General features: G+C 42.8%; 1 protein-coding gene across 1 annotated transcript in view; it reads right to left on the bottom strand.

Moving 5' to 3' along the window:
• The window catches only part of LOC310866654 (poly(rC)-binding protein 3-like), a gene marked incomplete at its 5' end in the record, with an annotated part of 34,170 nt that overhangs the window by 5,158 nt on the left and 13,058 nt on the right, over positions 1 to 15,954 (bottom strand). The window contains 3 exons of the mRNA XM_083776346.1: positions 768 to 820; positions 4,095 to 4,170; positions 13,830 to 13,871. Of these exons, the coding sequence (XP_083632472.1) occupies positions 768 to 820; positions 4,095 to 4,170; positions 13,830 to 13,871 (171 nt within the window). The remainder of the gene's footprint in view (positions 1 to 767; positions 821 to 4,094; positions 4,171 to 13,829; positions 13,872 to 15,954) is intronic.

Genomic DNA, 15,954 nt, shown 5'->3' with positions numbered 1-15,954 from the left:
CATTAATTGCCCTCATTTGCATGTTGTCGAGACGCTTCACAAACGTCGTTTGATACAACTCAAGTTAAAAACAGTTGCAGACATAACTAACCCCACTGAAATATACTTGAAAGTCTTGAAAGTCTTCAATCAGCATGTTCCAACTTTCCCCCCCGAAAATACTGGCATCTCTGTGCCTAATTTAGCTCAATGAATCCATACACAATCTTGATGAGATGAGATATACTTTATTAACCCATTTAGGCCTGACGTCGAAATTAAAAAACAGTTACATGAAATACCTCATGTTTCACTTTCTATATCAGTGCTTCTCAATATTTCATTTCAAGGACCCCCAAAAATATATGTAATATGCCTCCGCCCCCCCCCCCCCCCCCATCTGAAAATATGTTGTCCCAGGGACCTTTTTTAGTTGTTAAAATGTTCACTCTGTAATAATATATATTCAAAGATTTGAGGCACTATTTTTCAAAAATAGCACACCTACAAGTTCATAGCAGCTTGTAGATCTGCTATTTTTCAATAGCTAAAGTATAACATAATGCTTTAAAACACCAAAAGGGGTTCACACACCCGAGGGGAAATTGAAGCGTTACAACAGCATAATGTGACACATAAAAAAGCTAAAACTACTGGACAAACAGAAGAACACAAAACAGACACGAATGGACATGACCACACAAGACCAGGACCACCAAGGACCAGTTACCATACATATGCCTTGCAGTGTGTTTGTGTATATTGTATATATTGTGTATATTACTCACGTCATTGGGGATTGTGAGCTCATGGGTACTGGCTGGCGGACTGGCATCCAAACCTGGTGTCAGAGGTCAGGGGTCAGAGGAACATTCAAACATGGCATTGGTTCAGTATTCTTCTTGTTCACTCCTGAAGCACTTTTAAAGACGTTGCTTGCCGAATATAGCGGGGAAAAAACCCACACATTCGCTAGTAGGGCTGTGAATCTTCTGCTACTGTATCTCACGATTCGATTAAGATTCTTGGGGGTCACGATTCGATTAAAAATCGTTTTTTAATCTAAAATTATGTCATGTTGTTGTTTTCATCTGGACTTTAATTTAACAACCAAGTGTAGCCTAGATATTTCCAACAGCTCAAACAAAACTATGTGATATGTAAGAGAGGGTCGTCGTCGTGTTGGCTTCGATGGAATCTTAGATTAGGAGTAGTTCTATTTGATGCAGAAACACAACGTAATGTTAACGAGCGTTGATACTATAGGGCCGAGTGCTTCGACGCTGGAGAGCCTCCTGGGGGCGTGGCTGGCTACACAAGCAACATGTTATGTGAAGTTTCATCCAACATGGCAACACAAGCAACATGTTATGTGAAGTTTCATCCAACATGGCAACACAAGCAACATGTTATGTGAAGTTTCATCCAACATGGCAACACAAGCAACATGTTATGTGAAGTTTCATCCAACATGGCAACACAAGCAACATGTTATGTGAAGTTTCATCCAACATGGCTACACAAGCAACATGTTATGTGAAGTTTCATCCAACATGGCTACACAAGCAACATGTTATGTGAAGTTTCATCCAACATGGCAACACAAGCAACATGTTATGTGAAGTTTCATCCAACATGGCAACACAAGCAACATGTTATGTGAAGTTTCATCCAACATGGCAACACAAGCAACATGTTATGTGAAGTTTCATCCAACATGGCAACACAAGCAACATGTTATGTGAAGTTTCAACCAACATGGCAACACAAGCAACATGTTATGTGAAGTTTCATCCAACATGGCAACACAAGCAACATGTTATGTGAAGTTTCATCCAACATGGCAACACAAGCAACATGTTATGTGAAGTTTCAACCAACATGGCAACACAAGCAACAGGTTATGTGAAGTTTCATCCAACATGGCAACACAAGCAACATGTTATGTGAAGTTTCATCCAACATGGCAACACAAGCAACAGGTTATGTGAAGTTTCATCCAAAGCCATCTGCTGCTTTCTAGGCCTTTGAGTGGCAGAATGGTAAATGGTGCATTTATATAGCGCCTTTATCCAAGGCGCTTTACATAGATTGTGCATTACATTCACCCATTCACACACAGATTCATATTGCATACACCGATGGCGGCAGAAACCATGCAAGGCACCAACCAGCACATCAGGAGCAATTAGGGGTTCAGTGTCTTGCTCAAGGACACTTCGACACTAACTCTGGGGGAGCCCACAGGGTTCGAACTGGCAACCTTGCGGTTACCATCCAGCCACTCTACCCCTGAGCCACCGCCGCCGGATGTATTGTCTAGTCTACCATTGTGACATTGTAATTTTGGATGCATTGTGACATCATTTTGGTACATGTTTGTATACTGTATTGCCATGCATGGCATCTATGGAAGTTCAGGCGTTTGGTCTAATGTACCTGCATTATTCTATTTTTGGATGATGTACTTACCTGTACCTGCTGCTGTTTGCTTAGTTGAAGTTGTACCAAAATATTTCCCTCACACATATCTGATTATACTTTGTTATTCCTTTGTTAATTGTATGTTATGTCTTGTCTTATAGGAGAGTTTAGCTGGCTGTGAAGCCCAATTAGGACGCAGTCACGTTGGGTGCAAACAGCACAGTCGGTATATTCTGAGGAAAACCTGGAGACTTAATTAACATTCAGTAATAGAGGGTACTGTATGTGCGTGACGTCTGGAAGTTATGCGGGAACGCCTACTGAGTGGCAAAAACATACTTTCTGGCCTCGACAGGCCATACATCCAAACAGAAAAGTCCTGTCTGATCGCCTTGATTACCTTAAAGGTATATTCAGTGATTTCACTCAAAAAACCTTAGGTTTCGTTTTTGGCTGTGGGACCCAGCCTTTCGTCCAATCAGGATAGAGAGTCAAAAACGAAACCTAAGGTTTTTTTACCCCCAGGGGTTAACTGGGGACAGGGAGGAACTCCTTATATGGTCAGCACACTCTATAGTAGGGAGGATTATCACAACAAAACAAAAAAATAAGTGATATTTGAATTAAGTGAAATCACTGAATATACCTTTAAACAACATGAAATTAACTTTGTCACTCACTTTGCCATTCACTGTATGCATGCTCTATTGGGTCTTATGATCAGAATAAGAACATTACAATGGTGTGTATAAAAATACAATCAAACATTTTCCACAGACAAGACCAAGTCTTTATATCGATGACCCATGCCTGGAGCGTGTATCTGCTTTTAAAAAAAAGAAACACTTACTCAAGGCACCCTGAAATACACGAGGCGCATAGCGTACATAAACGACATGAAACGCAAAAGCAGTAAACAAATTAACCCATTCTGACCGGGCACCCATTTTGGTGTTGGCATCATGTTATGCTTTATCTATTGAAAAATAGCAGATCTACAAGCTCATATCGCGCCACCGAGTGGCGCGATACGAGCTTGTAGGTCTGCTATTTTTGAAAAATCGAAGAGCGACTGACATTTTTAGAATCTGATCTCAGGTCAGAATGGGTTCATCAGACCCAGTGTGTGTCCGGCGGAAACCTCATATGAATCTGATCTCAGGTCAGAATGGGTTCATCAGACCCAGTGTGTGTCCGGCGGAAACCTCATATGAATCTGATCTCAGGTCAGAATGGGTTAAGCGCTTCATTGACATTGATAGCAATTGCAAAAAGGCTGAGACTGTCTGGTGTGATCGGCCATCTCCACACACATTATGGGGCGAGGCACAGCCAGCCGCTGTCATCATCATGGCATCTTTTTGGTTTTTTTATATAATCTTTCGTCTCGTTTCCTTGTGGTTGTTTTGGCTGACCGATAACGAGTAAAACGATGGCGGGCCGGGGCAGCGTGGCCAACCATGGAAATAAACAACTGTGAGCTTCAGTATAGAAGTCTTTGTCTACCGTCTGCCATTGCACAATATACTGTACACGGAAAATATACTTTTATGTACGTAGGCCACAAGATATGGAAGCCACAGGAGGGCCCAAGGCATGCCGAGCAGACAAACAGACAGAGATATGGTAGAATGTGTGTTGGGGAGGAGGAGGAGGGGGGGAAGAGAGGAGAGAAGGAGGAGGGTACGTACCAGGGAAAGCAGGGCTGGTCTGTCCCAGAGGGGTAAAGGGGGTTTGCTGCATAGCCAACTGGTGGAGTTTGGTCAACTGCTGAAGGGTGAGGAGGGAAAGGAGAACTAAAGCTTCATTTAGGAGTCGCTGAAGAAGTGTAATGTGACATGTCTGCTCTAGTCTCAGTCGGTGAAGAGGTGTACTGCGACATGTCTGCTCTAGTCTCAGTCGGTGAAGAAGTGTACTGCGACATGTCTGCTCTAGTCTCAGTCGGTGAAGAAGTGTACTGCGACATGTCTGCTCTAGTCTCAGTCGGTGAAGAAGTGTACTGCGACATGTCTGCTCTAGTCTCAGTCGGTGAAGAAGTGTAATGCGACATGTCTGCTCTAGTCTCAGTCGCTGAAGAAGTGTACTGCGACATGTCTGCTCTAGTCTCAGTCGGTGAAGAAGTGTACTGCGACATGTCTGCTCTAGTCTCAGTCGGTGAAGAAGTGTAAAGCGACATGTCTGCTCTAGTCTCAGTCGCTGAAGAAGTGTACTGCGACATGTCTGCTCTAGTCTCAGCCGGTGAAGAAGTGTACTGCGACATGTCTGCTCTAGTCTCAGCCGGTGAAGAAGTGTAATGCGACATGTCTGCTCTAGTCTCAGCCGGTGAAGAAGTGTACTGCGACATGTCTGCTCTAGTCTCAGCCGGTGAAGAAGTGTAATGCGACATGTCTGCTCTAGTCTCAGTCGGTGAAGAAGTGTACTGCGACATGTCTGCTCTAGTCTCAGTCGGTGAAGAAGTGTACTGCGACATGTCCGCTCTAGTCTCAGTCGGTGAAGAAGTGTAATGCGACATGTCTGCTCTAGTCTCAGTCGGTGAAGAGGTGTACTGCGACATGTCTGCTCTAGTCTCAGTCGCTGAAGAAGTGTAATGCGACATGTCTGCTCTAGTCTCAGCCGGTGAAGAGGTGTACTGCGACATGTCTGCTCTAGTCTCAGTCGGTGAAGAAGTGTACTGCGACATGTCTGCTCTAGTCTCAGTCGGTGAAGAAGTGTAATGCGACATGTCTGCTCTAGTCTCAGTCGGTGAAGAGGTGTACTGCGACATGTCTGCTCTAGTCTCAGTCGGTGAAGAGGTGTACTGCGACATGTCTGCTCTAGTCTCAGTCGGTGAAGAAGTGTAATGCGACATGTCTGCTCTAGTCTCAGTCGGTGAAGAAGTGTAATGCGACATGTCTACTCTAGTCTCAGTCGGTGAAGAGGTGTACTGCGACATGTCTGCTCTAGTCTCAGTCGCTGAAGAAGTGTACTGTGACATGTCTGCTCTAGTCTCACGTAGCCAGGCAACTATTCCTCAATCTCTGAACGCTATAGAGAGTCTGGAACTATAGCCCCCATCATGAGCTGAGTAAGGAAGCTGCCATTTCCGTTCACGAAAATATATTTTAAAATATCTTTACATTTTATTTTTGTATTTCCTTTTCTGCTAAGCAACAAGCTATACATATGCTTAGATGATTTCCATTTATGTTAGGATAGATTTGCGCGACTGTAAAGACGAAACGGAAGTGGCGAGGAGGCTCCACTTCCGCTATATCACTCACTCCATGACAGCTCTTCCGTTGCTCCCAGCTGACTGTATGATGAAGCATTTGGAAATCGCGGAGGCAACAGTCTGGTAACGCGTGACACCCCGAGACCGACAAAAATGATCTTTTCCCAAAAGAAAAGACGTCTTTCTTTATCTTTGGCGAAGCGACATGTCAGGCTTTTCCCTCCCCGCCGAGGCATGAATTAGGCTTAAAGGGGTTTTACACTTTAAAACATGTCTTAGGTATTGTATGTATGCACCCTGTAGACTAGGGTACTGTTAACGTCTAACCCGGGCCAGAGGGCTACGGTTCGATTATAAATCGATTACTGACGCATCACAATGCATCTCGATTCAAATACATGATTTGATTGCTTAATTAAGTGCTTTCAATAATGAAATTTGTACACCAACTTAGAAAGAAAATAATAATATATATAAATAAATATGATTTTTTATTATTTTTCTTTTTTAAAGTTGCTTCATTCAACATCCACTGATGAGATTTATAAACAGTGTATTGGTGTGTCTATGGGGTCATGCTTTTCTCCCAATTATGCCTGCTTGTATCTTGGCTATTGGGAAAAAACGCTTTGTTTTAAACCCTGTCAACCCCTTTTGTCATTGCATTACCTGGTATGGCCGCTACATTGACGATTTGCTCCTTATTTTTAACGGCGTCTGAGACGCAGTTGCTTTGAACTACATCAATATTTAAATTCGCTAAACGCCAACACTATTGAATCACTATTGAACTCACTATTGAATAAACTCACAAATGAGTATTAATTTTCTTGACCTTATGATTTCTAAGGATACCCTGGGTAATCCTCACACCACTATTTTCAGAGGAAAAAAAACTTCTCGCAACACACAACATTGCTTAAAGCCAATTCTTTTCACCCTTCTTATTTGAATAACAATATTCCTTTTGGCCAATTCCAGCGCCTTTAGGCGCATCTGTGATGATGATGCTGAATTTGAAACACAATCCATTGATATGACGAACCGCTTTACCAGCAGAGGCTATACAACCACGGGGTGGTGTCACGGGCACGGAATAATAAGGCACAGGGCATTTGCAGACAAAATGTACTTCAAGCGCCCCGAACCCCTCTCGGTCTCAACTTATAGACCTTATTTGGTCACGCGATTCTGCACCATCAGGGACAACTGGGGTATTACCCACAGTGACCCTACCCTCCGACCTGTGACCCTACCCTGTGACCTGTGACCCTACCCTCCGACCTGTGACCCTCCGACCTGTGACCCTACCCTCCGACCTGTGTTCCCAGAGCCTCCTCTCAGCTCTTCTAAAAGAGCTCCTACTCTGAGGGACAAATTGGTCCACAATCATTTACCTCCCTCTAAAACAACAGAGTCTTGGGCTCAAGAGACCCATCAGGTCATTTAAATGCATGAATTGCCCACATTGTTCTAATTAATGTTCAACACACCAAAACGTTTACCCATTTGAAAACACACAAAATAGTATTATAAAATCAATGCCTTTATTAATTGCAACACCACTCATGTGGTATATATAGATTGACCTGCACCTGCCCAAATGTGTTCTATGTGGGGAGAACTAAACGCCGTCTTCGGGACCCTCTGGCAGAACATAAACTATGTTATCCGTTAACTAACAACCTTGTTTACCCTATACGTAGCTAGACATTTTAAGGATGTCCACAATAGCAATAACACTATTTTACGTATTGTAGGTATTGAGCATATTAAACCTCTTATCAGAGGGGGAGAACGTCTTAAATAATTAAATCAAAGAAACGTTTCTGGATCCACTCCCTGGACGCTCTCAGCCCCCCAAAAGGGTTAAATGAGGACATTGACTTTGTGTGTTTTCTTTAAAGTTATATTTTGCAATTATGTTAGATTTTCTTTGTATCACTTACGTGCATTACAGTCGCACAGAGACGTATGTACAGACAGACAGAGACATTTATAGACAGATATCTAAATGTTGAATCAAGCAACTTGAAGACTATAATGCGGCGCAAACAAAAGCCCAAGTGGACACCATAAAATGACGTGTTTTAATGTGAAATGCCCCTTTAAAGAGGTTTTCGTCAGGAAACGGGTCTGGTCTCACCGGGAAGTCAAGCCAACCAAAACTACACAGTGAAGAAGAAGAAGTGAGGACTGAGGAGGAGGACGCCATGACACACACAGTGAAGGAGGGCAGGGGTCAGAGGTCAGGGGTCAAAGGGTCAGAGGATCAAAGGATCAGAGGAAAGAGGAGGGAGAGAATTGGCAGTGGTGGAAAAAAAAGTACTCAATTGTTTTACTTAAGTGAAAGTACCAATACTGCAATTTAGAACTACTTCGTTACAAGTAAAAGTACCGGAATTGAAAATGCACTTGAGTAAAAGTACAAAAGTATCGGGATCGAAATGTACTTAAAGTACTAAAAGTAAGAGTATTCGTATTGCAGAATGTCCCATTTCACAAGTTCAAAATGTGTAGCAAATCTATTAAAATCGCCAAAGTAACTAGTAACTAAAGTTTTCAAATAATTGTAATGGAGTAAAAGTAAAAAAATTGGCTCCGGGATGTAGTGGAGTAGAAGTAAAAGTACTGGAATTTGGAAATACTCAAGTAAAGTACAAATACCTCAAAATTGTACTTAAGTACAGTACTTAACCCTCTTAAACATCGGAGTTGGAACCGGAGACCGATTGGGTCTCCATTGACCCGCTGAGCGCTGTTCAGACGCTGCAATGGGGCTCAAGAGGTTAAGTAAAAGTACTTAGTTACTTTCCACCACTGAGAATTGGACACTATCGGTTATCCGGAAATATAATGTTTTCCAACGTGATTAATGCATCGTTTTACGCCTTCTACGTTGATCTTTGAACATACCGGGAGATAAAAACACATGAAGGTTTTTTGTAATGGCAATTATGTTCATCAAAAGCCCACTCTGTACTACTGTACATTAGTTAGTGCAGGGGTGGGAAACTTTGACGATGGAGAGGGCCACTATATTTCCACTCCCTATAGGGCCATATATTACTGTCGTTGCAAAAATAGCAGCCTCAATGCAAGGCAGAATGAAGCATTAGGGCTATGGACCGGAGCTATAGGGGAGCATTAGGGATTATGGACCGGAGCTAGGGCTATGGACCGGAGCTATAGGGGAGCATTAGGGATTATGGACCGGAGCTAGGGTCTATGGACCGGAGCTATAGGGGAGCATTAGGGATTATGGACCGGAGCTAGGGTCTATGGACCGGAGCTATAGGGGAGCATTAGGGATTATGGACCGGAGCTAGGGCTATGGACCGGAGCTATAGGGGAGCATTAGGGATTATGGACCGGAGCTAGGGCTATGGACCGGAGCTATAGGGGAGCATTAGGGATTATGGACCGGAGCTAGGGCTATGGACCGGAGCTATAGGGGAGAGACACCAAATTCCTCTTTTGGATGTCGAGAGAATACTGTTTTGGGGACCACTCCTCTCGTCCATCATGTCGTCCGGGCAGGGACTCTGAGTGGCACGTCCCCTCGTCCCCCGTTACAAAACCCATTCAGGTGACGTTACCGTCGCCACCGCCATCAGCTGAGGGTGCCGAGGGTCGCTCTCCCGATGCTAAATGGAGCTTTAATGAGGGTGGGGAGGAGAGGAGGTCGAACCTTTAAGCTTTGAGCGATTGTCAACGTCAGCGAACCGCCTCGGCCGCCATCAATCACTAGCCTGACTTGGAATGGAGTAGATATTATACACCACTCTTTAACCAGAATGGAGTAGATATTACACACCACTCTGTAACCACGGCGACGGATGCAGTCCAAATTATGAGGCAGGGGAGATATTATGAATCCTCTGTCTGGAATTAAGGAGGTGTCTCTGTATCGACGTTAAACGCCTCCACTGTCCTCGCCATCCATCACTGTTCCGCAGCCCACCATGTGCTCATGATAAGGATAAGGACAATCCATGATGTCAAACATTAGCACCATGTTAGCAGTGATTTGCAAGCAGTCTAAGTGCAGTATAATAATATCGTATGTAGTGTAGAGGCAGTCTAAGTGCAGTATAATAATATCCTATGTAGTGTAGAGGCAGTGAGTGCAGTATAATAATATCCTATGTAGTGTAGAGGCAGTCTAAGTGCAGTATAATAATATCCTATGTAGTGTAGAGGCAGTGAGTGCAGTATAATAATATCCAGGGTTGGGAGGGTTACTTTTAAAAAGGAATCCCCTACAGTTACAAGTTACTTGCTAAAAAATGTAGTCAGTAACGTAATCCCGATTACTCCATTTAAAAAGTAACTACAAGTTACTTTCAGTTATTTTTGGATTACTTTTAAGTAAAACTCAATTTAATTAGATAATACAAGTTTTACCATTGATAGACAAGAATGTTGAGCCTATGAAGGACAACTGAAATAAGGTCATTTAATTGTTAAGAATTTGACCTCTGAACAGTTACATTACTGTAGAGTCATTGTGTCAACTTATAACAGATCATAAGAAAAATGCATCTTGACCTACAGAACCATTTTGATTGTTTGATTGACCAACCAACAACTTTGACAACCAACAACTTGACAACCAACAACTCCATCCATGTGTGGTCAAAGTGGCAAATAAAAACTATTTTTGCCATTCCTGGCTGACACTCATTTAGATAGACATGGCATGAGCTTAAAACATTGACTAGACAGTAAAGACTCATTTATATAGTCTTCAAAGAACTCAGCCCTATACAATTATATTTATACCACGTAGGCTACTCTTTAAATAAAAAGCCTCATTGTATTTGACCTAAAAGACAAGACTGCGCTACCCATTATTTATCCCCAATCCAATATATCATAATATGCTCTCCTATCTAGTGTCTCTGCAGTGTTGCCTGGTCTGATTATTATAAGCCACATTGGGCTTATTTTTCTGAAGTTGCTTGTAAATAATGGTAGAACGGTTGTGAGCTTGTAGATCGTCTATTTTCAAATAGCCAACATATATAAATATGCACATTGTTTAATGGACGATATTATATAGCTTTGAAGTGCTCGTGTGGCCTTTTATAGTCGCTTTTTTTGGGCTTGTTTTCATAGACCTGGTTGCTTATTTCTCTCGCAAATTGGCAACACCGCCCTGACGCAGCAGCAACCTCCACTGTGAGGATTTTACACAGAGTCAGAGAGGTGCGCGCTGCGCTCAACTCCAATCCATTCCGTTTGGTGTTATAATAATTTATAACTTGTTTGTAAAATTAATGAGGGGAAGGGGAGAATGTAATCCTCATGTAACCCCCGTTACAACACCCCCGTTACTGTAATCCAGATTACACATTTTAAAATGTACTCTAAGACGTTACAGTTACGTTTTCTTTTTACTCTGATTACAGTAACGGATTACATGTAATCCGTTACTTCCCAACCCTGATAATATCCTATGTAGTGTAGAGGCAGTCTAAGTGCAGTATAATAATATCCTATGTAGTGTAGAGGCAGTCTAAGTGCAGTATAATAATATCCTATGTAGTGTAGAGGCAGTCTAAGTGCAGTATATAATAATATCCTATGTAGTGTAGCGGCAGTAAGTGCAGTATAATAATATCCTATGTAGTACAGAGCCAGAGCTCTGTAGTTGTTTTTTCTGCAGCCTTTAACACTCTTATCGCCCAAGCGTCATGTGGAACCGTTAGATCAGCGCGCCCAGCGATTTGCAGCTTCAGAGCCCATTTCAAGGTGACACAGACGCCATCTTGGTTGTGCTATAGGATAAGCCCCCCACGGAGGCTCTCCACTGTTGAAGCACTCGGCCCTAGTGGTTAGAGCGTGAACTGCAGGCGGACCCGTGGGATTATGGCGAGGAAACCCCGTGCATGTGGGGGTTTAACATTGAGCGCTCGGTTGCAATTCCGCATTTGTCCACCAGAATTTGGTCGGCAAATGCGGAAGTAGAGGGCTTTTCCGGGTGCTTCTAAACGCCACAGAGAAACTTCCCCTAAAATTCATAGAATTGGAATCATTGATTTAGATGAGTTATTCACGTTTTACGATTTTTAATCCCATCCATTAAAATGGAGAGGGAACACTTGGATGACGTACTAGCCGGAAATGGCATGGCTGTAGAGAGGTCTGTTAAAGGCGCAGTGAAACGGAAATGGTGAACAACGATTGTATTATTTATTTATTAAAACGAAAACGTGCTGTGTGATGACGTGTAGAGATACACATCGATAAAAGCCAATAAAAATGAAGCTCACCCGTTTAATTCCCCATATTTGCGCCTCCGTCCATCACAGCTGATACTGATTGCAGAAATCCTCCGTTTTTATTCCCATTCAAAATAACATCCAGACAGTGTATTACTCGGTTTCAACTTAATCATCACGCTAAAATATGTATCCGAAAACATTATAGGGTAGAAATAAGCCACATAACAGTAAACTGGATTAGCTGGCCGACTATCTCATTTGTAAACAAACATACACCATGCGTGTTGCGTATAGCATAGCCACCGTCCCTAGCTACCGTCCCATCGCCTGAAGGGATGCGACGCTCTGATTGGTTCAGAAACTTCAGACCGGTGTTTCTTGTTGAAACACCATTTTCATGTTGTTCACCATTTCCGTTTCACTGCGCCTTTAAATGAAACGAGTAATGTTCTGTCTTTTGATTAATGTCGTATAATTCCTTATAAATGAACCAAATTACTAATCACTAGGTCAGTAAAATGTTTAAAGCTATCTCATACACCAAAAGGGTCTCTCACTCCTCAGAGACAGGAATAGTTACACTTCACACCTTTTGGTATGTTTAAACTACACTTTCATAGTATTATTAATCCATCATTGTGGGTTTTAGTTAAGAGTTAGCCATGTCTGTATAAAGTTACAGCTCTTTGTCCCAGAGGAGCCCGCCCCTCTTTACCAGGTATAGTTCCTTGCTCAGATCTCATTGGTCGAGAGGTCAGTATGTCCGGTGAGGAGGGAGATAGGATATAGACCGAGGGACGGGAACACTCGGGGTTCAAGTGCAGCTGTGTGTTATTATCCAGGGGATCCCAAGGTTCCGTGTTTTGTGATTCCTTTGTGTTTTGTCTCGACCGTGGACCGTCTTTTGCTGAAAATAAAGAAGTCTACTTTAAACCCATTTCATCTGGACCTGCCTCGGTTTTCCTGTTTTTGCTGTACGCCGTTATTGTTCTTCAGAAGGGAGAAATACACGACATTAATCTCCGTCCTGGGCGATGGGCGTAATGATTTAATATGGCGGAGACCTCCGTCTATAGGGCGGAGACCTCCGTCTATAGGGCGGAGACCTCCGTCTATAGGGCGGGGACCTCCGTCTACAGGGCAGAGACCTCCGTCTACAGGGCGGAGACCTCCGTCTACAGGGCGGAGACCTCCGTCTACAGGGCGGAGACCTCCGTCTACAGGGCAGAGACCTCCGTCTACAGGGCGGAGACCTCCGTCTACAGGGCGGAGACCTCCGTCTACAGGGCGGAGACCTCCGTCTACAGGGCGGAGACCTCCGTCTACAGGGCGGAGACCTCCGTCTACAGGGCGGAGACCTCCGTCTACAGGGCGGAGACCTCCGTCTACAGGGCGGAGACCTCCGTCTACAGGGCGGAGACCTCCGTCTACAGGGCGGAGACCTCCGTCTATAGGGCGGAGACCTCCGTCTACAGGGCAGAGACCTCCGTCTACAGGGCGGAGACCTCCGTCTACAGGGCGGAGACCTCCGTCTACAGGGCGGAGACCTACGTCTATAGGGCGATAAGAGTGTTAACCACATGAATCCTTTATCCGGCCCTATTCCGGGGGCGAACATTCGGTGAAAATAGCCGATCTACAAGCTTACAGCGTGTCGCAATGCAATGCGTCGTGAGCTTGACGATCAGGTATTAGGAGAATAAAGGGGAATAATGGATCAGACCAACTATAGACGTTTGGGGGTCCAAGTCGAGGGAGTATATTATGGTTTAAGTGCATTATAGTAGAGAGTTTGTAATGTATATCGTATGTAAGACAATATAATCATGGTGTGGACATGCATTTTGTGTAATATTGTTAGGCATGCTGTTCCCAGACAATGATTTGGTAATGAATGTGACAATTGTTTTGACTCTGATTGTTCACAGTGTTTAAGATACGTATGCAACATTTGTCATTAGATTATCAAGAGACTGGTAACTCACATCTGGGTGGGGGATGGCATATTGTCCCTGAATTGTGTAGGCCTGTATGGTGAAAGAAAGAAATACAAAATAATCACATTTTAACGTCCTAAAACAGTTATTTAGAGATGAAGTTTAGAAATAAGCTCTACAGATACTATATATATATATATATATTCCAAAGCCATTCAGCACAACAATCTGCATACTGGTAAATAATGCAATATTCCCTCAAGCTAAAAAAGTGAAGTTTGCCAGTACATGGATACATCATTTTGGAATTGATGTATTAAATTAAATGAAAATAAAATAGGCCCACAAAGTATATAGTCTCTCTCAATTTAAATCGAGCGACTCTTTCCCAACCCACTCTATTTCAACAATGTATGGATGCCTGACTTTGTAATAAATAAACTAAAATGTTTATTGGCATTTGACATCAAAATGACCTATTCTTGGACCAGGAAAGGTTTGTGTAATGTAATGTCACAGCTTTGACACAAAGCTAACACAAAGTGTTCGTGAAAGAGCCAGAGGTGATTTTCAGCTGTGTGATGTCTCCAATCCCATCTAAGACTTTAAAGTGATGAGTGGGTTGGATGTTACAAAAGCTTCAGAGCAGGTTTATACGGCTTTGTGTCTGAGACTTCAGAACCCCTTACCCCTTATCCCTAAACTTATATGCCATTTCTAACTATTTTGAAAAACCTTTTAGCACGGAGCCAGAACCGCCAGAACCGTAGTCATGCAGCCCGGCAGACCCGTAGCGTAGCCTACGTTTTCCAGGGTTTATTATATTCTTTAATCCATGTTTTGATCGGATCGAATAGTTAGCTGCTTCTCGTTAGCATAACAGTCAAAGTGGGACAGTGGCCGCGGCCATTTTGAAGATGCGCGCACATTTCCACTTGCACTCTATGTGCTGCTTTCAATGGCCTGTATCTCCAAATCGGTGCATTGAATGTCGCTTCTGGTGAAAACAAAGGTTCTTCAACGGCCGACAGCAGGTGCTGTGATACTCGCGGTCGGGTTTTATCACCACCGACCGAGAGAACAACAACCGCATTGTCATTGTAACACCCGGTTACGGATATTTGGCTCTTCAAAATAAGATTAATTAATCCTGGCGGTCAAACGGCTTTAGAATACTTCAAATAGCCGATCTACAAGCTCACAACGTGTGGATGTAGACCGGCTAGTTGAAGTATTTTAAAATGTTTTTCAAAATGGGGGAAAAAGGCAAATAGGTGGATAAGGGGTGGCACAAGATAGGGCCTTACTGTGGGACTGAGGACATGCTCTTTCATTTAACATCTGCAAGATACAATTAGCAGGCATTTAGATTACGTTACGATACAATCTTACAACGGGTATTTCACTTAGAAATATAGCATGCATTAGTATTTTCCTCTGAGGCCCAGGAAATGATTCCCTGTTCATTTTCCTCATAGACATTTCAAAAAGTACAAGACCTTTTAAGCCTCGTACAAAGCCAACTCGAGTTGTGACAAATCATGACAACACACACAATTTTTCAGGCTGAACAAATAATTAGAAAGAAGAAGAAAACGGCAGGTTACAACACTTTTTTTCTTGTTTTTCTTCTTTGTAATTATTTCTTTGGTCCAAAATATTGTGTTAGTTAGTTGTGATGATTTGTCACGACAAGAGTTGGCTTTGTACGACGCTTAAAAGGTCTTTAAATAGATGGTAGGTGGGTGGGTGGGGAGGATTGGGAAAGGAGTTGTGGGAGAAAAAAAACAAAAAAACAAAGAGTTGTATTTTCTTTCTGTGAAACTTGCATATGAACTTTGAATAAAATGTATATAAAAACAAAAGGTCTTTAAATAAATACTTTTTGAAATGTCTATGGAAAAATGCATTGGGAATGATTTCCTGGGCCTGGCGTCGTCATGAAAGGGGGCGGGACTGCGACGCTCTATATTATCTTCTTAGCGATTCAAAACATATTTATTTAAAGACCTTTTAAGCGTCGTACGAAGCCAACTCTTCTCGCGACAAATCATGACAACACACACAATACTTTGGACCAAACAAATAATTACAAAGAAGAAAAACAACAAAAAAAGTGTTTCTAATTCTTTGTTTGGCCCGAAAGATTGTGGTTGTTGTCATGATTTGTCAC

The sequence above is a fragment of the Protomyctophum parallelum genome (assembly GCF_964188405.1).
Source record: "Protomyctophum parallelum genome assembly, chromosome: 11".
Taxonomy (NCBI): Eukaryota; Metazoa; Chordata; class Actinopteri; order Myctophiformes; family Myctophidae; genus Protomyctophum; species Protomyctophum parallelum.
The sequence above is the reverse complement of the archived record's forward strand: the minus strand, read 5'-3'. Positions and strand labels throughout refer to the sequence as shown.